Source organism: Vulpes vulpes, chromosome 15 (genome assembly GCF_048418805.1).
Source record: "Vulpes vulpes isolate BD-2025 chromosome 15, VulVul3, whole genome shotgun sequence".
Taxonomy (NCBI): domain Eukaryota; kingdom Metazoa; phylum Chordata; class Mammalia; order Carnivora; family Canidae; genus Vulpes; species Vulpes vulpes.
The window spans coordinates 102,837,539-102,861,642 of record NC_132794.1 but is presented as its reverse complement, the minus strand read 5'-3'; the positions used below and the strand labels follow the sequence as shown (position 1 = coordinate 102,861,642).

General features: G+C 43.4%; 1 protein-coding gene across 50 annotated transcripts in view; it reads left to right on the top strand.

The window, feature by feature from the left end:
- ABLIM1 (actin binding LIM protein 1) overlaps positions 1-24,104 on the top strand; it is a 342,319-nt gene that overhangs the window by 160,631 nt on the left and 157,584 nt on the right. For 13 of the 50 annotated variants that reach the window (XM_072740176.1, XM_072740165.1, XM_072740169.1 and 10 more), the window contains exon 1: positions 16,907-17,193. The exons of 36 other annotated variants lie outside the window; for them this stretch is intronic. In XM_072740176.1, the coding sequence (XP_072596277.1) occupies positions 17,178-17,193 (16 nt within the window). In that variant the 5' untranslated portion in view covers positions 16,907-17,177. Of the gene's footprint in view, positions 1-16,828; positions 17,194-24,104 lie in introns of those variants that run through there. One more of the 50 variants, XM_072740146.1, reaches the window with a different exon arrangement.

Sequence of the window (24,104 nt, the reverse complement as noted above, 5' to 3'; positions counted from 1 at the left end):
AGACGCTCAATTACTGAGCCATGCAGGCATCCCAGCATCACTCCTCATTAGCTGTGTGACCCGGACATGTTACTTAGTATCTCTGAGCCTTGGTTTTATGACATGTCGAGTGTGGATAATATTACAGTAATATTATGAGGACTGAGACAAAATATAGATATAGAAGAAGAAAATATACCAGCATTAAGTGTAGGTTCGAGTGGATTCTTAGCATTGCCCCCTTTCCTGTTTCTGTCCATCTCAAAAGTGAGGGAAGCCCAATAAATGATTCGGTAATAAATACCATTAGTTTTCAAAGGAAGGAAAGCTAATTTGGGTCTGGAGTGGTCCTGGGGCCAGAAAGAGTAGGATTTGAGTTGGAAAACAGAAAAGATATCCCCAAAATACAAACAGAAGGAAACTATCTCAGTAATATGAAAGTAGAAAAAAAAAAAAAAAAGACATTTGTCACTTGGTTTACTTGCCTGACTCTACTTGGTCAAGCCTTGTTATTTTGTTTCTTTGTTATTTATTTATTTATTTATTTATTTATTTATTTATTTATTTGGGTCCAGGAATGTGGACAGGTAACTATTTTTCACAGGAAATGTTCCCATCTAATTTACTTCCCTGAGTAATTAAGTATGCTGAAATGCTCCACTAGTTTTAATTATATATACTTAAAAACTCATCGTGTTTAGGCCACTTGGGTGGTGCAGTGGCCTAACATCCGACTCTTGGGTTCAGCTCAGGTTGTGATCTCAGGGTCATGAGATTGAGCCCTGTGTTGGTCTGCATGCTTCCTACAGAGACTGCTTGAGATTCTTTCTCCTTTCTGCACCTCTTGCCTATGTGTTCTCTCTCTCTCTCAAATCTTTTTTAAAAAACTAATCTTATTTAAAGTTAGAGGGTAAAGCAATCTGTTTAAATTTATTGTCTGGCATTGTTTTTATCCTGGCTTAAAAAAAAAAGTGGTGTGTGTGTGTGTGTGTGTGTGTGTGTTTATCCTAGCTTTAAAAAGACTTTTAAAAAAGGTTCTTACTAAGAGTGGCCTGCCTTCACAGAAACCCCTGATTTAGCATCATTTGATCCTAATGATTGTGGGGTATGGCCCAGAACTCAGAATCATAGACTCCTGTTAACTTAGTGAATCAGACACGAGTCTGGAATGACCCGGGGATGCAAGACAAGGACTGCCTATGGGAAGGTAGCATAGTATACACACTATTCTTTAGGATGTAGGGGTACCTACATTTTAGGATGTAGGGGTACCCAGGAGAACTAGGGATCCTTTCTCAGCCTTCAGAGGGCACCACACCCAGAATGCGCTAAGGGAATCCTTTGCAGAATCAGAATTCATGAGACCTTCAAATTTCAATATGCTAGAACTCTAGATGGACTATGGTATGCCTTAGAATTCTAGATGTTTCTTAAGGGTAAAAATAAAACTTTGATATCAACACCCTCCTAAGGGAGTGGGAGATTGAGGCTCAGAAAAGTAAAATGACTTTCACAGGGCCTGTCATATAATAGAGAGGTGGGACTCGATGAAAAATTAGGCTTCTTTCTCCCCCGTTCACACTGCAGAAGAGAAGACCAAGGTGTTCTCAGAATTGCTTTTCATGTAGCTTGGGACTCAGCTCAGGTGAGACTTTGCTGGGCACCCTCTCCGGACTCCTCCTCTTTGGGGGCCCTTCCTATACCACACAAATGCTCGTTCATGGCTGGATATATGTGTCTACACATCTCTCCCTACCGGGTTCTAAGGTTCTTATGGGCAGGAATGTGGTGGTGGTCTTGTTTCTCTAGTGTATAACACAGTGCTTGATAAATGAAGGTACTTCGTACATTTTTAAAACTTCAGACATGGGCAGCCCGGGTGGCGCAGCGGTTTAGCGCCGCCTTCAACCCAGGGCGTGATCCTGGAGACCTGGGATCAAGTCCCTCGTCGGGCTCCCTGCATGGAGCCTGCTTCTCTCTCTCCCTGTGTCTCTGCCTCTCTCTCTGTGTCTGTGTCTCTCATGAATAAATACAATCTTTAAAAAATAAAAATAAAAAAATAAAACTTCAGACATAACTCACACACCATAAAAACCTACCATTTTAACATGTACAGTTCTGTGGCTTGTTTAGTATATTCATGGGTTGTATAATGATCATTCCTTCTGATCCAGGGCATTTTGATCACCCCTAAAACAACCCTGTATCCATTGGCAGTCATACGCTGTTACCAGCATGCCCCAGCCCCTGGCAGCTCCCCATCTACTTTCTGTCTCTATGAACTTGCCTCTTCTGGAATTTTCTAGCATTGGAATCACACAACATGTGGCCTTTTATGTCTGGCTTCTTTCCTTTAGCATAATATCTCACAGTTCATCAGTGTTGTAGCACAGGTCAGTACATCATTCCTTTTTATGGCCAAATGATATTTCATGGTATGGATATACCACATTTTGGTTGTGTATTTATTGGATGATGGACATTTGTGTTGTTTCTGATTTGGGGACATTATGAAACTGCTGTGAACACAGGAGTACAAGTTTTTGCATGACATATGTCTCAGTTGTTTTAGGTACGTACCTAGGAGTGGGATTGCTGGGTCATATGGTCACTCTATGTTTAACTTTTTGAGGAACTGCCAAACCATTTTCCCCAGTGACTACACTATTTGGCATTAAAATTACACTTAATACTATTCTAAATTAAGTCAAAGCTCTTACCCCAACATAACCAGTTTTCACTAAAATAAAAAATCCCATATGGACATTCATGTCTGTTTATATCCTGTATCTTGACCCTTAGATCCTTACCACTTAAAGGTCTATGAACACATTCTGTACGGGAAGGTAGAAGCTTTACTCTGAGACATGAATTGGCTGGTGTCTTTATTATGGTGCAGGTGTCCCCAACTTTTGTTTGGTTGCTGTGTAGAGATCTTTCCTCATCCAAGTTCTGCGGCCAGAGATAGCAACTGAAATGAATCAGAGGACGTCAGAGATGGTCTGACTCACAATGCCCAGAAAAATCCAGCTCACAAAGGTCTACATGTGGCCTAGTGGAGAGGGAGAATTCTCATGACAGAAAAATGGTCCCCATGGGAAAAAGATAAGCTTGGGAAGAAAAGCCAAACACTTGGAGCCACAGCCAGAGCCCATCCTCCTCTCTTTCTGTCCATCACCCCTCAGGTCATTTTGGAAGCTCATTTTTGACCTCAGCAGAATATTCGAGGGTGTTCAGCATTTGCTCCTCTTGTGGGACAATTTCCAGTTCTGTTTCATATCACCCTTTTCCCTGAAGTGCCATCATGTGATTCAAGTATGTAGCTGGATATGTTCATCTGTTATCTTTTCCTCAGGCAGGACTTGTCCTTGAAGAGGACAGTCAAGCTCTGGGATCACTTGGGAGCCAGCACTGCTGCCTAATCGTTAAGGTCATCAATAGGTCCAGGATTATCCTTGATGAAAGTACTATGCGATGTTAATTTGATTAGTAATCTAAACAAACAACGTAGATCATTGTTCAGTTGGTCTTTATTTTAAGAGTTTAAAGAGGATCCAAGCAGCTGGTTCTAATACATTTTTGGTTAGCATCTCTGTGTAGGCACCAGGAGTGGTTTAGTCCATTTCTGGTGAGAAGGTGTGAGCCCAACAGAGCAAGCATTCCTTCCCTCAAACTTTAATAGCATTTTCTCAGCATTTCTGATTCCAGCCCCTCACTACCTCTGTTTAGTGTAATTTAGGTACTAGATGCTATTTATTTGCTGTGCTCGAACGCAAGCTCACCGAGGGCTTCATCTAGGCATCTTTGACTTCTTTACCACCTTCAGCTCCTTAGAGGTGAACATTATGCATATTGTAGGTGCCCAGTAAATGTTTGTTAGCATAATTAATGAGTCAACTGTAATTTATTTCTTTTCATGATTCCCTGATTTTTGCTCACTTTGCTTTCAGTTGAGTGATGCTATGGCTTCCTGCTATTCTTGTGGTTTAGTGCTTTTTTCCTGTGAGTAACCATAATAGCCAGTGAAGCATACTGGTAAATGCTCAGCACTCTTAGCATATTTTATCCAGGAAGGGAAAAACTATGTTCTGTAATCCAGATCCAAAACCAAGAACAATTTAAGTTCTAAATATTCCTCTTCCTGTCCTCCCTCTAATCTTCTAAAACCCTAACAAATCCAATACATATGCAGAGTGTCTTCTGTCTTGCTAGGGACTGGTGAGAAGGGAGGAAGGGAACAAAACTACCTTCTATACCTTGTCAGAAATTTCAGCCAACACGACACATCGCATCTAGTAGTACTAGCACAGTCTTTGGTTGGATTGTAGAAATGTTTGTTTAAAATTCTTTTTTCTTTTTTTAAAGGTTTATTTATTTATTCATGAGAGACACAGAGAAAGACAGAGAGAGAGAGAGAGGCAGACACAGGCAGAGGGAGAAGCAGGCTCTTTGCAGGAGTCCGATGTGGGACTTGATCCCAGATCCTGGGATCACGACCTGAGCTGAAGGCAGCCGTCCAACCACTGAGCCACCCACACGTCCCAGTTTAAAATTCTTTAAAGAGATCTCATGGATAGATGTAAATATGGTAGGCTTCATTATAAAATAACTCATTTCCATAGAACTTGATAAAGATTATAAATCACACCCTTCCCCCTAAAACATAGCTGCAGGCTAGTGGACATTCGGGGTCATATTTGTTTATGAGGCAGTTGTTAGTTCTCACCCCGGTTACCAGAGTTAATCCAAGTAGGCTCATTTGCATATTGTAAAGGAAGAAGCACATTAGCAAAGTGTTGTGTGCATACAAATTCCATTATGTTTATACAATAAAATGATCCAATGAATCATTGATTCTCGAGAAAAAGAGAATATATTGTCTGAGGAGCATATTTGGTTACTTCAGGTATTGCTTTATTTAGAACCTGTCTCTGACTTAGTAAAGGGCTGACTGAAAGTGATCAGAGGATCAAAACAAATTTTTCTTTCTTTTTTATCATAAAAATATGAATAACTTAAATTCTCTTTCATTTTGAACTCCCCCAAAAGCAAACCCTGAGACAAAGATTTAACACAAGTTACTTATTTAGAAGGTGATCCCAGGGAACACTGGTAGGAGAGTGAAGCTAATAAAAGGTGAATTATCAAATGAGTTACCAGTAGCCAAAACTGAACTACTTGGGAACTCAGGGAGAATAGTGTAGAATATGCCTCAGAGATATCCCAGCTGGGGCATTTATACCTACCACCTCCCCATCTGTCGTTGGTTAAAAGCTGCTTCCAGGTGCATTAACTCACCCATCAAGATGTTTCTAGTAACCAGTTTTGAATTGTAGAAGTGAATGCCAAGGAGATATGAGCAAACAAAAGAGGGGAGAATGTATAGTCTAAGAACATAAAGAAGTTCACAGGAATCCAGGAAATGCTGAACAGCCAGGCCTCAGGAAGTATAAAATTCCAGTCCCTTCCAGGACCATTGGTTCAGTTTTGTGGAATGTCCTATACTCCTCACTCCTAGTTGGCTTCCTTTGACACTCTACCCCTCAGAATTTTAGTAGCTACATGGCTCTGTGAGGTGGGTCGCTGGCCTGGCCTTACCTGACCTTTTAATGCAAGTACCCACTACCGACTGGGGCTTTTCTACGTATCTCTTAGTTCAGATTCCCGAGTGAAAAGCAGTTGGCCCAGCTCACCTTTTCCAAGGCAGAAGATAAATTATAAGTGTTTGGCTAGCTGATGTATGAGTTTCCCAATACCTCCTCCCACCCCCATCCAGTGTCTACTATTGATCCAGTCAGCCATGGTGAGAAGCCATACGGCTCAGTGCTCATGCAAAAGAGGGGGAGAATGGGAACGGAGGGGGATGAATGGGGCAAGGTCCCCCCAACGCCTATCGTTACACCTGGGCAAGACTATATTGATAAATGAAAGTCTTGTCATGAGGAATTTCATGGCATTTTCATAAAGGTATAAAGTAAATAACTAGAAAGATAAAAACCCTGTGTGGCTGTCCTTTGAACTAATGTATCGTCTTTCTGGAGGAAAGATGCTATGGAAATCCTAGATATAAATAAACTAGCAACAAATTTCAGTTCTTGAACTAAGAATCTGGAAAAAATCAGTAAAGAGGCAAAGATATGTCATCTCCCTTTTCTTAAAGAATGCCAGGTATATATTCGTTTTACCAAGCTCAAGAAATGAGAGCTGACGTATAAAAACCGTGATGAGGTCCTGCATCATCTCTAAGCAAAGATGAAGCAACTGGATGATATGCTTTCAGACTCTTCTAAGAGATGCCAACAATGAGAATCGTGGCCAGTCTAATGCAGGTCTCTCCCTTCCTGCTGTGAAAACCAGGACAGTTGGCCTCTGGGACTTGCCTCCTACCCACTTCCTGATTTTTTGTCCATCATGATACTGTCTTCATGTTTTTCTTTGCCTACTTTGCTCAGGACATTCCTATTTTCTTCTAGAACTGTAACCCAATAATCGGGGTATCAGGTTCATATTTAATCGAATTCACTGCTCACTACCAGCCCTTTCACCACAACTGCACTCCTGAGTTAAGGCGGACTCATCTCATAACTGGCTAGATGTTGTTGTGAAGCTGTTTCCCCAAGAAGGGCGTGTGGTGGTGTTTTTCCTGAGCCCCCTTGTGTTTATTCTGGTTTGCCCATTGCCTTTATGTCTGAACATTTTGACTGTGTGTAAGGTTCTTGGGTTGCACACTTCCCTTCCTCAAGGCTTTCAGGTTTTGCCCCATGGTCTTCTATACATCAGTGTTGCTGTTGAGAAGTGTGAGGTGAGCCTGAATTTTTGCTTTTCATGGATTATAGGTTTTTTCCTGCCTGAATAAATGGAGAATGATACCCTTTGAAGTTCAGAAGCTCAGGCCAGAACTTGGACTTAGCAATCTGTATAAATTTTCCAAAATATTTTATCTATAACTCTTTGAATTTGCAAGTTCAAACCTATTTTCTTTTTAAAGATTTTATTTATTGAGAGAGAGAGAGAGAGCATAAGCAGAAGGAGGGGCAGAGGGAGAGGAAGAAGCAGACTCTCCACTGAGCAGGGAGCCCAACATAGGACTCGAACCCAAGACCCCAGGATCATGACCAGAGCCAAAGGTAGATGCTTAACTCACTGAGCCACATAAGTGCCCCTCAAACCTATTTTCATTTCCAGGAAGCCTTTATGGGTTAATCTTTGAATATAGCTTCTGCTTTTTACATTCTCCACATCTAGGACATAAGGTTTTTTTTTAAAGGCTTCTTTTATTTTGAACATCTATTGACTTCCTTTCATTGTTTTAGGTGCTTTGTTCTGCATTCATTGAGATCATTTCAAGCTCGTTCCTATGCCAGGAAGTGGATATTGTATCAGTGTCTATTCTGTTCTTTGGTGTTTCATGTATTGCTATTGATACTATCTTGGTCCTAAGTTTTCACTCCTTGTTTCTATAATCTTTTCCTTTATCTCATTTTGTCATGTCTTCATCTCGCTCTTAAGCTCTTTTTAAAATTTCATGCACCAATTCAACATTCTGCAACCATGCCTGCTCCCCGTTCCTCTGGATCCTGGCCAGGAAATGGCCATCACATAGTGCAGCTTTGCTCACAGCTTCCAGGGGCTTCCCACCTCACTCACATATAAAACCCAAAGTCTTTGCAAGATCTCCATCCTCGCTGCCCTCCACAGGGGCCTTGAACACACCAGGTAAGCTCCACCTTAACCTTCGCTCTTACTGTTCACTCTGCCTGGAGTGCTTTTTTTGCTCAGATGTCACATGGCTGATGTTCCTACCTCCATTAGGCCTACTCAAATGACCCTTCCTCAAGGGGCTTTCCTAGGCCACCTGCTTAAAACCCCAATTCCTTCATCCCATGCATTATTCTTCAGCCTTGATTTTTTTTCTCCCAGAGTTATTATCCTTTATATCATTTATAATAGTTTATTTATATATTTTATTATATCAGCACGCCCTTCCCCAACTGGAATGTAAGCTCTATCCAGCAAAGATTTCTATTTTGTTTACTGTGATATCCCAGCACCTACAACAGGTTCTTTTTTTTTTTTTTAATTAATTTTTATTGGTGTTCAATTTACCAACATACAGAAAAACACCCAGTGCTCATCCCGTCAAGTGTCCCCCTCAGTGCCCGTCACCCATTCCCCTCCAACACCCGCCCTCCTCCCCTTCCACCACCCCTAGTTCGTTTCCCAGAGTTAGGAGTCTTTATGTTCTGTCTCCCTTTCTGATATTTCCCAACATTTCTTTTCCCTTCCTTTATATTCCCTTTCACTATTATTTATATTCCCCAAATGAAGGAAAACATACATTGTTTGTCCTTCTCCGATTGACTTATTTCACTCAGCATAATACCCTCCAGTTCCATCCACGTTGAAGCAAATGGTGGGTATTTGTCGTTTCTAATGGCTGAGTAATATTCCATTGTATACATAGACCACATCTTCTTTATCCATCATCTTTCGATGGACACCGAGGCTCCTTCCACAGTTTGGCTATTGTGGCCATTGCTGCTAGAAACATCGGGGTGCAGGTGTCCCGACGTTTCATTGCATCTGAATCTTTGGGGTAAATCCCCAACAGCGCAATTGCTGGGTCGTAGGGCAGGTCTATTTTTAACTCTTTGAGGAACCTCCACACAGTTTTCCAGAGTGGCTGCACCAGTTCCCATTCCCACCAACAGTGTAAGAGGGCTCCCCTCTCTCCACATCCTCTCCAACATTTGTGGTTTCCTGCCTTGTTAATGTTCCCCATTCTCACTGGTGTGAGGTGGTATCTCATTGTGGTTTTGATTTGTATTTCCCTGATGGCCAGTGATGCAGAGCATTTTCTCCTGTGCGTGTTGGCCATGTCCATGTCTTCCTCTGTGAGATTTCTCTTCATGTCTTTTGCCCATTTCATGATTGGATTGTTTGTTTCTTTGCTGTTGAGTTTAAGAAGTTCTTTATAGATCTTGGAAACTAGCCCTTTATCTGATACGTCATTTGCAAATATCTTCTCCCATTCTGTAGGTTGTCTTTTAGTTTTGTTGACTGTACCTTTGCTGTGCAAAAGCTTCTTATCTTGATGAAGTCCCAATAGTTCATTTTGCTTTTGTTTCTTTTGCCTTCATGGATGTATCTTGCAAGAAGTTACTGTGGCCAAGTTCAAAAAGGGTGTTGCCTGTGTTCTCTTCTATGATTTTGATGGACTCTTGTCTCACATTTAGATCTCTCATCCATTTTGAGTTTATCTTTGCCTACAACAGGTTCTGACACTTAGTAAGTCAGTACTTACTGAATGAGTAAATGGGCTGAGGAGAATAACTTTGTTTCTCTGGGAAGATTTCCTAACACCGACATCCATTCTTGCTTCACTGGTGGGCATCACATGCCTTCACTCATTTGGGAGCAAAGGTCATATGCTAAGGTATCAGGAGGTGCTAAAATTCTTCAAGACATTGTAAGTTAAATCCCCCAGATTCAATATTTTCAAAAGGTTCCTGATATCCTAAAATAGTTTTGAAAACTGGGATTTTATGGTTTTCAAGCCTATCCTATTTTGTTGTATTTTGATGAAGCAGTTAGAAGCCAAACCGTAACAATTGTTATGGCCTTTCCTCATACTTGGTCTCAGTGCGGGGCACTTTCATCTCATTTGCAGGGCCCCCTGCAAAAGGAAAATAAGGGGTACCTTGTTTAAATTGCAGGAATCAAGTTTAAAGGAACTAAAATATAGGGGTTCCTGGGTGGCTCAGTCAGTTAAGCATCTGCCTTCTGCTACGAACATGATCCCAGGGTGTTGGGATCGAGCCTTGTATCAGGCTCTCCACTCAGTGGGGAGTCTGCTTCTCCTTCTGTGTGATTTCTCCCTTGCTCTCAATTAAAACTAAATAAAATCTTTTTAAAAAGTTACTAAAATATAAAGCCTTTTTTCTTATTCCACACTCTTTCTCACTTTCATAGTGTTTTTATTTGCTATTAAATGTCCCAAATAAAGTAAAATTTTATTTTTTTAATTTTTTAAAAATTTTATTTATTTATGAGAGAAGAAGAGAGAGAAAGAGTGTGCGCACATGCGCAGGACCAGGAGGGGCAGAGAGAAAGAGAGAGAGAGAGAGGGAGAGAGAATCTGGAGCAGATTCCTCACAAGTGGAATGTATTATTACCGTTCACAGAGGAGACTGCTGAAACCCAGAGAGAGCAAATGGGCCCAAGGTCACTTAGCCTACGGTGGAGCTGGGATTCAGACCCTGGCTGTGTTTGATCTGGCTGCGTGTGTGGCCCATGTGACATAGTGACATAATCACTGAGTAGAGGTAAGACATCAGTTTTGGCCTAATGGTAGGTAATTGTGCAACCTTGGACAAGTCTGCCTTAGGACTTAGTTTTCATCTTACATACACATGAAACTGATGATGATTTTTTCCTATATGTTATAGTGTTTCCCAAACCACAGGGTTGGGTGCACAGCACCTTCTCTCCTTGCATCAAGAACTGGAGAAACCCGCTGAGATTTGGTTTGGATGAGAGTGCCGCCCTTCTGGTGGCAGCAAACGTGCTACTGGCTGTGGACTTGGCATGCCTGTACCACAGATAACGGATGAAATGTCAGGGGAGAATGAGACAGAAGTTATTAGAGAGGGTGACAAAACATGAGAGACTCCTAACTCTGGGAAATGAACAAGGGGTAGTAGAAGGGGAGGTTGGTGGGGGGATGGGGTGGCTGGGTGATGGGCACTGAGGGGGGTACTTGACGGGATGAGCACTGGGTGTTATACTATATGTTAGCAAATTGAACTTCAATTTTATATATATATATATATATATATATATTTTTTTTTTTTTTTTTTTTAAGAAAGAGGTTATTTTCTGGGAGTGTGCCAGAGAAGGAAGGGGCATAATTGGACTTGTAAGGCTAAATGAGAGAGGGCAAATGGAGGTTTGTAAACCTTGCAAAAATTCTCTGATCCAATCACCCTTTCCCTAATTTTTAAAATTATTTCTATTTAAAGCATAGGAATGCCAGTCCTTGAGAATGATTTGACAGGGTGAGTGAATTGTATCTTAAAAGACATGGTGTGTGGATCCTGGGCACACCATCCTCCCCTGTCTAGCGAAGGACAAGCCCAACAGGCCAAGGTTATGATGTTGTTTACCTAGGAGGTCCTATCATAAGAAGTTCAAGAACTGATGAGGGATAGGTATCAAGAGAAGATTATTCTATTCAAACAAGGCAAAATGCAACATCATTTCTATTGTGCCAGGTTTTTTTGGAAATGCCAAAGACCTCAATGTACATTGCGCACATCTTAACTAAAAAAAAAAAAAAAAGTGTGTGTGTGTGTGTGTGTGTGTGTGTGTGTGGTTGGTTGGTAGAGGGAAGGAGAGGCTGTTTCATGACCTTCATGGAAGGCAAGGCCAAACAGAGCAAAGGGAGGGCCCGTGGCTTTGGATTCTGACAAATCTCTTTCCTCATGTGTGAAGTGTAATAATAATATCTCATCCAGTTGGTATGGGGATTAAATGAGGTGATAAATGTAAACAGACTAGGATGGTGGCAGACACATTATAAACATTCTGTAAATGGTGACAAAAGTAGTATTGAGAGTTAGTTCTTAAGGGAACTTGGTAAGATGACTATCTGATTACATTTCTTTTCAGCCTGCTTTCTCTCCAAGGTAAATTATGGGTTTATATCTTGGCCAATACTTTCAAGCAACTGCTAAATTGACTTAGGTGTGAGACCAAATTGACTTTTGTTTTATTTGAGTTAGATTTTTAAATCAGTCTATTTGACTCTAAAAATGAATGCTTATCTAGTATTTTGACTTACTATGATGAGCTAGGGACGTTTATTGTTAATATTCATTAATACAGATATTGACATGTGATCCCTTCCCTCAGAAAGCCCAGAGCCTTTTTCAAAAATAGACATGTAAATCCTTCATTGCACTATAGTCAAGCCCAGAGCCCTGGTGGCACTAAGTGTCAGAAAAAAGGGAGTATTACTAGGGAAGCCATCACAGTTCCATATGATAGAAAGTGACTGTTCTTTCCCACCACCTGTAAATATTTTTACCTAGAAAATATTAAAGAAAAAAGCTAACAATAAACTTTTTTCTTAAAGGGGCTTTTCCCAAGCAATTCAGAGCTATTTCTGTATTTCTTGTGAACTTCTCACATGCCTCAAATTAGGCTACAATCCGTGAAACTCTACTATCAAGAGATCCTTTGAATTCGGGTAATAGGTTCTAGTACATGTGTAGGGAAATGGCTTGTTTCATGCTCACTCTGCAGTTTATAACTTCAGTGGTTTATTCATAGGAAGCTTAAAATATACCTTAGCAATTTTTCTTAAGCTGCAAACTATTGCTCAGGTCTAAAATCAGAATTGGCTTCTGAGAAGGACCATGGAGGAAGTTTTGCATATAAATGTGAAATGATTCTACTTGAAGAATTCATGGAAAATAATTTTGTTGGGCATCGATTCTGTGAGATTCATATGGAAAAAATCCTAGGAATTGTGTGTTGAGGACATGAGAGTAGGATCATGAGGGCTCAGACATTTAGGAATTTGTCTCAGGCCCTATGAAACTCTGGAATCATCACTTCCAAAAATTTCCATTAAGATTGCAGTGAATGTCGGGATGATTATTATCTTAGCCAACTGAGAGGGGTTGCTGTTTAGATGTGGCAGCATGGTGTATAGCTGTGTTTGCACATCTCACATTCATTAACTTCCTGCTTCACAGGCCAGTGTGCTACGCCAGTGGTCCTTAGTCACTTAGGGAGCTGGCTGCAGCTCCAGCCTCCTCTGCAGAGAATCTGAATCATCAGATCTTGGGTGGGAACCAAGTGTCTGCATTTAAAACATCCCTAGTATTTCCATCCTTGGAGGTCTGCAAACTGTACCTTTGGGAGTCTAGAAAAGCATGAAACCCTTCTTGTCTTCATGGAACTCACAGCCTAGTGGCGGACATGAAGCTATGACTACAATCCCCGATGGTCGAAGTCACTTAAAATGCTGTGTGTGAGATGAACACTGCTATCATTTTATTCTATGTATCAGGCAAGTATCTAAATAAACTAATAAACATAGACAGTTCATTGGACATGCATACACCAACCCACCTAATTTGGAGGAAGGAAGGAACATCATTGGAAACAGACCATGGCAGACTTTGAGACAAAGCCAGTCTTTTGAACTTAATTTGGAAAGGAATGGTAGCTCAGATTTGAGATTCTAACTGCATTAGTTCTAGGGTCCGACCTCCTTAGCAGGTCTGTGACCTGCCACCCAGCCTCAGCTTGAGCCTTTCCCTCTTCCCCATGAACTGTGAGTTACTTGACATCTTCTCCTTCCCCATTACCTCTGCATAGAATGATCTTTCCCTTCCTTCCTTTTCTTTCTTTCTTTCTTTCTTTCTTTCTTTCTTTCTTTTTTTTTTTTTTTAAGATTTTATCCATTTTTTTCATGAGAGACACACAGAGAGAGGCCGAGACACAGGCAGAGGGAGAAGCAGGCTCCTTGCAGGGAGCCTGATGCAGGACTTGATCCTAGGACCGGGATCATGCCCCGAGCCAAAGGCAGATGCCCAACCACTGAGCCACTCAGGAGTCCCTTTCCCCTCCTCTCATCCTCTTACTCCTCCTGGAAGCCTCTCCCAGTTCCCCGCTGGGTCCAGCACTACCTGGAACCCGCTGCACCCCACTTCTGTCTTTGACACATTCCTAACTTCATTGAGAGCATTAGTGTGCATGCATCTCCTCCAGTAGATGGTAAGCAACTCCAGACCAATAGCTTCTCTTTTCCTGTGTTTGAACTGCTGGCCCAGTAGTACCTGGCACACTGGGGGTGCTCCATAAATGTCTGCAGTGAGGGTGATTGATATAAACATGAAAGAAAAAGCAAATAAGGAACTCATTCTTGAATTTGCTTTCAGCCAAATTCTTCTAGAAAGGATTTTGCATGCTCTCTTGCCAATGGGTCCCTCGGGATGTGTGCTACCAGGAAACCTGGGGTCCCAAAATCATGAAGGGGTCCTGAGATTCCTGCCATACAGGTGCACAAGCAGTAGGCTATCTGTGGCTCTGTTGAAGGAAGAGGACAACGAGGAAGTGAACTCTGCCAAGTTGCTTGTTTTCTGGTTGCAACATTTCCCTCTTTGCTGGCATAGCTTCTACTGAAATGATGTACTCTTGAATTTTTGCCAGGAGTGGTTGTATTCTACCAAAGCTTTCTCTCCCACAAGATGGTTTCTGTCCTTCGGTCACTTGTGGACAGCCCTTGCTTCGTTTCGTGAGCAAATGCAAAAGGCGGCAGTGAGTCAGTTTGGGTGAATAAAGCAAATAAAACCCTCTGGGCTGGTGTCTGTATTATGAAGTCTTATCTCATTTGCGTGAAATGAAATTGAGATAAGTTCTTTGGAAATCATCTCTAAAAATAGGAATAAGAAGTCCTGCCATCTTGTGAACCTTACATTTTTCATATTTTCTTGATTTCTTTTGCTGCACTGCAAAGTAAAAAAAAAAAAAAAAAGTAGAAAGTATCTACATTCTGGTTCTGTTCTCTGAGCTCTTAACTGACCAGAGGCAAGGAGACAAAAACAATTTTGTTTTACTCTCCCACATTCCAAAAATAACTTTAGTAATACCCTCTTTGGTTATCTTAAAAGTGCCGAGTGGATGCTTTTATCCTAAAGTAGCAGTGTCTGAGTGTTGGGAGGAACTTTAGCCATATGACTGTTATTTAGCAACTAAATGCTGGTGACTCATTCACTTTGTGGTGCAGGAAAATTCTTTCCACGGAAAATGCAGGAGGGAGGGAATCTCTCCGAACCACTGTGTAGTATTTTCCTTTAGAAAAGGCTTCTCTGAAAATGAATAGGCACCAACTGTCACTCTGCTAGCTTAGTCTCTAACGCTACCCAAGAGCCTTTCTAAATCAGGGTTTCTGTGCATTTTATCCACCAAGGTATACAGGTAGGTTCAGAACTGTAATAAGGGACCGGTTTGGTTAATAAATCTCAGGATTAAAAATTGTCATTCCGAGTAAAAGAGAAATTGAACTAATTGCATTTATAGTATTTGGAACACTTGATGTAGGATTGGATTTGGACTAGAAACCCACTGGTGTTTTACTGTCATGTACCAGCTGGGAGAGAGCAAGGGAGAGAAGGTGAAAGACTAAAGAGCACTATTCCCTTAGCTTTGAGCCGAATAACAGGAAAGCCTTGGAGAGACCCCAGAGCCTAGGCAGCAAAAATATAATAAAATAAATTCACCTGCTAGGCTCATGGCACCAATCTAATTCCACTTCTCTGAGGTTAATTTTGCTTGTCAGCATCTCTTTATGAGCTCTGAGGGTGATTAGGGGTGGGAGAAGCGGACAAGTGCAGTTTTAGTGCATGAAAATCTGGGAATGTAAAGGGCTTGTCCCCTCCGTGCTCTTGAGCCCTGTCCATCTCCCTGGACTCATGGGGTTGCTCTAACGTGTGGTGCGGATGTATGAATGGAGGTTGGAAAAGCTGTTTCAAGGCTCTTCAGCACTTACACTCCAGCTGGCTGCTGACTTAGGAAAAACATGACCCATGGGGCTACAGTGGGGGCAGGGAGCACTGTGGGCAGAGTCTATTTCATAGAAAAGACGATTCAGGGGTTGGAGGGGACTTAGCCCTTACAGGCAGAGACACTCAAGCTATTAATAGTAAAGCCCTGAGTCACAGATGTAGGAATGTCACAGCTGCTTGAGATCTGCTCCTGTTACCCATCAGAAAACCAGCAGTAAAGGGCCCCCTCACCCGATGAAACCTCATTCCAGCTATCAACAACCTTCCCAAGATGAGGCAGGTTGATTGACTTCATTCCTTTCTGTTACCCTGGCGCTCTTAGACCCAACACGGTACAATATTTGCAGTAAATACAGTCTAATACTGGCTGTGCATTCTGGTTGGGAAAGATGTGTTGGCCATCTGCTGCTCTCCCCGGAGTGGGGCTATGTCTGTCTTTTTGTCTCTTGCTCATCACATTTCTCCCACATGGTGGATGTATGTGATGTGCGGCCGGTCGAATGATCTAGGTCTGGGAGACAGGTGCTGGAGTGGGGTAGGCACAGGCTTTGAAGATCCAGAAGTCCTCAGCTCCCTGGAGACGGACCTGTGACCCTGTGGGTCAGAAATCAAAAGCCTTGTCAGCAGCCACTGCGGCTGTGCCAGGCTCCCAGGGTGGTGGTGGTAGAGGGGGTGGAGGAGGGTGTGAGGGGTGTGGCTGTTGGCCCCCCTTACCCTCCCTCATCTATACCCATATCCCAGGGGCTTGTCTAGAAAACTCCAATGAAGCAGAGAGAGAAGGTGGACGTCAGAATCCTACCTAACTGGATAAGTCAGATTTTTGCTTTGATCCTGAATTTGATCCTGGAAGGATCTGCAAGATCCTCTTCCCAGGCTGGGCTCTCCTGGTCTCAGTGTCCCCTCTGCCTTCTCCCCCTGCCCCCAACCATTCAGGAAAACCATGTTGGGGGGTGGTGGGGGGGGGGGGGGAAGCAGAGGTGAGCTCCAGGCCAATCTCTATTCATCATAATTGAGCCTCAAAAGTTGGTCGGAGTCCCTGGCATTATTTTTGTCTGTTTTTCTCCTATGGTTAATTTTATGTATTCAGTGTGTCCGAAAGGAGCCGGAATAAGAAGTGGGAGCAGCAGTAACAGAGAACTAATGAGCTACCTATTGACTGGTTTTATTTATCGACACAGCCCCTGGGCTGCTCCTCGGCCCCCCTCTCCTGGCAATCATTTATCAGACTGCGGGAGGCAGCATTTTGTTGCCCGGTTTTCCCCCCAGGCCTCGGCGCGAGGAATGCAAAGTGGTGTCGGTGACCAGAGATTAGGACGGTGGAATTTTGCATTTGTTGCAGCGGCGGCAGCTGCGGGCGAGCGGTTTCACCCCAGGGCAGAGTCCCCGAGCTGGGCGCGGCCGCTCGGCGGCGATCGCGGGGCGGGCGCGGGCGCGGGCGCGGGAGCTCGGCCCCCCGGGCTGGGGGCGGGATTTTAGAAAGCGGCCCCGGCCCTGCGAGCGGATGCCGCGGGCTCTTGCTCGCAGCCGTCTGCAGCCGCCGACCTGTCCGCCCAGGAGCGCTCCCACCCCACACTGCATTCCTGTTTCCTTGGGCGCTGCTCGCCAGAGGACCCGGTTGCCATGGTGAAGGAGAAAGGTAATTATAAATATCGATCCCCGTGCACGCTTGCAGAAGTTGCAATGCTGTGCGGTGCTGCAGGGCTCGGCCACCTAACGGGGGTGGGGTGGGATGGGGTGGGGTGGGGGTGGGGGGGATGATCAATCGAAAGCCAGGCAGACATATTCTTGGGGCGAGAACCTCTGTATTGTGAAGTCCTCAAGAACCTTTCATTTAGCCCCGGCGGTCGAAAGCACATCCTATATCTGGGGTGTTTGCACAGCTGAGCCCCTGGATTGTGTGTCCCTTTTGATTGTCATTGCATCTTGAAATTTTTGTTGTGTTTGACAGTTGCCTCCCTGCCCCCATCCTGGCCTTCATTCTCTTCCTTGCCCCCAAGCGAATCAGTAAGTTCATGAAGATGCATGAGGAAAGGGTCCTTCTCCCCTGTGTATGCTGTGCTGGGACGGGCTGGAGCCCAGCTGGGATGGGCTGGAAAGAGAAGCGAGCTGTTCTGAAGGTTTCAGGTGTGCTGCTTTGATCACCTGGCATCCCTAATCACCCCTCCAAGCATCTCTTAGAAAGGATGCAGTGCATGTGTCAAAGCCGGCAAATCAAGTGGCAAGGAGAGTGTCAAAAGGGAGAGGGTGGGGGCACTCTGCGCAGGTGTACATTATTTACCAACTGGGCGTGGCCCTGAAATGCAAGTTAAATCTTTCAGAATCGAATTATAGCTTAAATTACTAGCTTGTCTGGAACATGCAAAAAGAACCTAGCGATCTTTGATTTTTTTTTTAATTATCCAAGTAATATATAAAACAGATCTTAAGAAAGTGAAATCCTACAGAACAGAGAACCAAAAGTGAAAGCCTCTTGTCCCTACCCTGTCTGCCTCATTCCGCCTTTTCTCTGGAGGTAAAATTGTTAACTGTGTATCTTAACAGGAATAAGGAGGAGTATAAAAATGGGATCGTTCTATCAGCTTACTGTGACTTGATTTTTTTTTTTCTCTTAATAATGTTTTAGGGACTTTCACCACATGATATTATAATGTGAGTAACCACCCTTTTGATTTTGCTCTTTGGGAAGCTTGGATTTATTATGCCACACGTTCTTGCTATCGGACCTAACTTCCTCCCTAAATACGGATGTCTGTTCTTTCGGGGCTGTCTTGAACCATTTCAATGATTTATCTGTATCTATTTTCACTTGAAGCCCCTCCAGGGAATAACTTTGAGGTGAACATGCTGAACTCAAATTGATCCTTGTTGCTGGAAACTCAGTTTGGTTTTATTATACTAACGGATGGGCTGGAGAAATCGGATCACGACAGCTCGCAGCGCTAAGACTGCACCTTAGGACAAAGAGAAATATGGTTCTGCTCTATCCATTCTGCTCCTGTGTATCTTTCGTAATCACGTGTGTTAGCTTTGGCCTTTCACTGAGTAAGTGGTAATTGAGTGAAATGTTTGGGTGCGAATAAAGATGCTTCTGATGACATGCCCTCTCTTTTGGGGATGTTTTCAGGAACCCCCAGAGTAACAAAAACAGATGCTGACCTTTAATAAAGGCCAGGTATCTTCATTTGTACCTTCTGCTCAACTGGAACAACCCAGCCCTGTTGCTAATGGATTTGTTTCCCCAATATAAGTAATTTATACTCGATGGGAAAGGAGATTATAAAAGCCACTTCTTGATTCCGTTCCTGTGGGGCCCATGAAAGCCCCAGACTTGTTCTTTGTGGTGGATATATCACAGATCAGTGGTCCCCAAAGAGCAGCTCTTTCTAAGTCCTTGCAGATGCCTTAGAAGTCAGACCAATTGCCTGGGTTCACATTTGCTTCCTAACTCGGTAGCCGTTGTCTAACTGGAACATTGGCAGGCCACGGAGAGGTCACATACTGGTATTATCTTAGCCCTTAGCCACTGATTAAAGGCTGTTCTTTTTTATTTTGAGGTCTGGGCCAATCCACACTTCTACGTCCCAGCTCTCTGATGGCACCAATCTTAGCCAGCGACAGAGGTAGGCAGGATTTGGGGCAGGTACACAAGAGCTTCTGTGGAAAGAAAGGAATTCCATCATGGCTTTTAAAGTGAGAGGGGCACAAGGGAGCACGTAGGCCAGGCATTCATCCTAGAGATGAGAAAAATGGCATTCAGAAAGGGTAAATAAATTGTTCAAGGTCACACAGAGGCTGATTGGACCAAGGGTTCAACCTCTGTGTTCCATCAGATGGTGTGTAGGGATACTGACTGCACTTGGCACAGTGTGTTGACATCCACGGGCTCTGCGGGCTCTCACTAAACGGGGAGCCTCTCACAAGCAGCGCTGTGTCCCCATCTGTAAATCACTAGTGCACAGCTTACTTGGGCTCTTACTTAGGCCCATCATAGATTCTCAACAGTTGAAACAGGTTGGCTTGTGCTCAGAGCTGGGGCCTGACCCTGTGTCTTCTCAGTTCCAAAACTCTCCTGGTCCTCTCCATTTCTTCTTGCTCCCAGAGACACCTCGATTCTTCCTCCTGTAGCTGACACAAATCACCCTTGAGCAGGCTCGCATGGTGGGAGCATCCATCCTGAGGAACATGGGGGGCCTTATGAAGGAGGGATGTAGATTCCCTGTTGTGCTCACCACTTAGGGCTTAGCTCACATTGATTTGATGCATCCTTTTCTCTGCTGGGGAAAGTTTGCATATATCTGCCTGGTTTGGGGTTGACCCTGACTGGAGAGCAAGCTTGCTGGCAGATCACACCTCTGCTAGGGTAGAATGGCATTTGCTGACATATTTTGAGCCTCACTCTCTTCTCCTAACTGGTGGCCCATCCACTTCCAGTTGCAGACACTTAGTGATTCAGGAATCTTGAGGAAACAGTTATTTCTCTAGGTGTTCAAGGACATCTTACCCTTTCTGTATCCTGTACCATAAATAGGAGAGACTTTTGTGGGTTTATCAGTCAATATGTCTTCCCTAATGCACTCTCATCAACCTAAACTCCAGAGGCCCCTACACTCATTTAAAAGCTATAATTGTCTAGCTTATGTGTGTGTTCTAGTACAAGTTTTAAAAGTACAAGAGGGGTTTATTATTTTTGTTCTTGTTTTTTTTCTAACAAATACTAGAAATTAAGTTAGTTGAGCACTCATCTAATTGAAATAATAAGGGATGCTTATGGTTTGGAAACCATGTGAAAGAATAAGAATTTGGCTGTGAGGGAGACACATGAAGGTAAGGAAGATTTTACATCTGGGCACATCGTTTTTTGTTTTCTTTCTTTTGTGTCTTGGAAGCCTTTTGAGACCGTCGGATGGCCCAACTTGCTTTTAAGGTAGAGTGGGATCCAATGAAACTTATTCCAGTCTGCCCTTGAGGGAGAGATGTTCACTCTCCACCTGACATTCAGGTGAATCACACACACACACACACACACACACACACACACACACACAATCTTGCTTCTTGGTAGCTTCTGAGAACAGTGGTGTATTGTGTCTCAAATGTGTTCTACAGACTGGCACCAAAGTAATCCTCTTAGGACACTGCTGTCATCATATTTCCAGCTCAAAAACCTAAACGAGTGACAAGGTAAAGTTCACAACTTCCTACTAACCACTGAGAGTCCTTAAGTCCTGAGCTTACCTCCTTCCCACCCCTATCTGAGCCCATCTTGTTTTATTATTTTTAATATTGTTATTAAATCTGCCAGTTATTGAACACATATCAAATGACAGGCTTTGTGTTGACAGCTTTACATACGTCGTCTGTAACCTTTGAATCATCAGGGTCTGTGCTATTCCTTCCCCTCTAATAGATGAGGAAGAGGAGGCTGGTAGGAGTTTAGAAACCCACCAGAGATCACTAAGCTGGAAAGTAGGGTTGCTGATTTTCTACCAAGGCCCACCTGCATCCCAAACCTGGGCTGATTATACTTCTGCCCCCCCCCCCCGCCCCCCCGGCCCCGGCCACGGCCACGTTTTACCTGTTGGAATCCTTGTGAAGGAGATTTCCTCCAGCCTCTGTCCGACTGTCCCTCCTGCCCTCATGGGAAATACCTATATTCTTTTCTGTATTTGTCAAAGACCTACCTCAAGTTCACCTTCCTTCTAATGCCTCTCAAAGGCCCATCCCTTCTGTAAATTCTTCTAGAATTACTCTGTCCACCTAAGTAAACGCCAGGGAAATTAAACAACAGTTGAGTCACTGGTGCAACTTAAGAAAGTGCTCTCTGAAGTATTTGTTGACTTCATATGCAGTCTTGTAGAACAACCTTTACAGGTGTGAAGTGTTGGTCTTTGCCTCCTGCAATTCCACTCCTCCCAACACACACGCAGCCACAGACACTACCCACTCAGGTGCATGCACGCTGCCTAATGTAGTTGAAACCCATTTCTGTTCCCTCTTTGGGGAGATCTGGGAACTGTAGATCTTTCTCTGTGGTGTACTGATTCCTCATGTCTGAGTAGCCCCTCAGGCCCTTTTTTAATGTCTGAGAGTCTCTCCTAGATTTGGTTTTCTAACCCTGCTTCCCAGATTAATGCTTAATGCCATGCCCCTGCCCACTCCTGGGCTTGTCTCAGTTCTTCATCTTTTCCTTAACTCGAAAATCCCAGGCTTTTCAAGGGGACACAAATGATGGGACATTTCCTAAAGAAGGTCTAAAGAGAAGCTCTGTCTGTTAAAGGAGACACCATAATGCTACAGGTTTCAGAATAAATTGTCTTGTTCAGTGACTTATGCACACAACTCCATTCTGAACTTTGCATCTTTGGAGGGAGGGGAGCTCCAGTTTTTATCATATTCTACTTGAGAGGGAAAAAAATCCAAGTGTGACTAGCTCTTACTATGCTGTAAATGAAACTGCTACTCTCGCCAGAAGTATGGCTCTCACCAGCTCACCTTCTCTATAGTAGGGCTGTCCAGATAATGGGAATTCCAAAGCTAAGAGAAAGAATTTCAGGGGTGCTTGGGAGGCTCAGTTAAGCATCTGCCTTCATCTCCGGTCGTGGTCCCAGGGTCCTGGGATCGAGCCCCATGTGGGACTTCTTGCGCATCAGGGAGTCTGCTTCCCCCTCTGCCTCTGCCCCTCTGCTCCGCTCCTGCACTCTCTCTCTCAAATAAAGAAATCAAATCTTTAAAAAAAAATTCACATTAAAAAATATTAAATTCCTTTCCCTGTGCCGTCTACTCACTGATGTCTATAAAACGTTTATCCAGAAATTAAAGAAGTGTTCATTTCTGCAACTAGAGTTGAGGCTTAATATATAAGAAAATCTGAGAGAAGGAACACTGACTTAAATTTACCTGGAGCTCTTGAGAGCAATTTTTGGTGAGGGAGAGAACAAAACATGAAGACAACGAGCATCTAAGCTAGAGGTTGAATCAGCTATGGCCAGACTTTGAGAGGTGGCCCTGCCTCTTGCCCCTCTGATTACCTGGTCAGATGACCAGAAAGGATGAAACCACCTGTACTGCATTACAGAAACCCTCATCTGCAGAACAAATTGACCTTTCCAAGTTCCCACTGAAAGGACATCCTAAGGTAGACTCGCTGCAAGGCAAATCTCGGCGTCTGATTCACCTTGAGGAGGGGACACCTGTGACATCATATTCACAGCCCTTGGAGGGCAAGAGAGTCCTGATATTGTTTACCTCTAGTATGCTGAAGTCAGAATGCCAAGTGTTTTCCTGAGCCAGCATTCGAGAGCCAGAGAACTTTTTAGAAGGTTCAGTGATCGGTGAGTGGTGCAGATTTCTCCCATTGTGGTTGAGCCTGATCTGGGCAAACCACAGTAGAAACCAGCCAGCTTCCTATTTCATTGTGTATTGGTCTGATGGTGACTCATACCGAGAGGTATGTTTATCCCAAATTGGCAGGAGTTGTGTATTCAAGGGCAAATTTTGTTAACACTGGGGAGGGCAAATATTTGTATGCATGACCTCTCTTCTCTGCAACATTGTATTTGTGTTCACACTGACATGATTAAAGCTATTATGGTCCAGTGTGCCCTGGGGGCCACAGGGGCTAGTTTCCATACCCCACTGCAATCAAACAGGCTGACTTGTTTGAATACTTAGACTTAACCAAGAAGATGCTGGCTTTCTGAATACTCCCAGGGAAATTATTGTCTGGGGCAGTGGTCCTCAAATGTAAGCAAGCGTCAGAACACCCTGGAAAGCTTCTTAAAACACATTTCTGGGCTCTGCTCCTAGCGTTTCCAATTCAGTAGGTCTGGGGAAAGGCCTGAAGTTTTGCATTTCTAGCAATTTCCAGGTGGTATTGAAGCTCTTGGTCCGGGGACCACACTTTGACATGATCTAGGTAACCCATGGTTTCTGTGGGTAAAATGATCAGCCCTGTAAGCAGATAAGTGAGAACTTTTATGTAAGTAGTCTCTCCATTCCATTTTACTAACTTTATCTTGTTTACGGTACACAGAAGTCAAAGAGAAAGCAAAGAGCATTATTTTCACGGGCTCTCCCACAGGGTATAATGAGGCTATAGTTTGTAATAAAGCAGAGCTGCTGTGAGATTCCAGCAGCCAGATACTGTTGTCGCATAGGACACTGGGTGTGCAGAGGAGTGTGGGATGAAGTTACAAAGCACTTCTTCCCAGGAGTGATGCTCCATTTGGCTTGGGGAGGACAACACTAATTTGGAGTCAAGGCACAGGTGTGCCACTCTCTAGGCATCATTCCTAATTCTTGAAGGGTTGGGTGAGCTTTTTTCCTGGGGTTCACAGAACTCTCTAGAATCTTTGGTGAAGGATGGTTCCAGTGGGTATCTTGGCTCACAAAGGCTACAGCTCCCTCTTTAGTCTTTAAGGAACTAAAACACATTATTAATACTTGGAGTGTTTTACTCACTACCGCTATATTCGGTCTATATTCTAGCTGTATTCTTTCTGTTCATTATTTGAAACACTGTGAAGGAGGAAGTTTAAGAAAAATTAA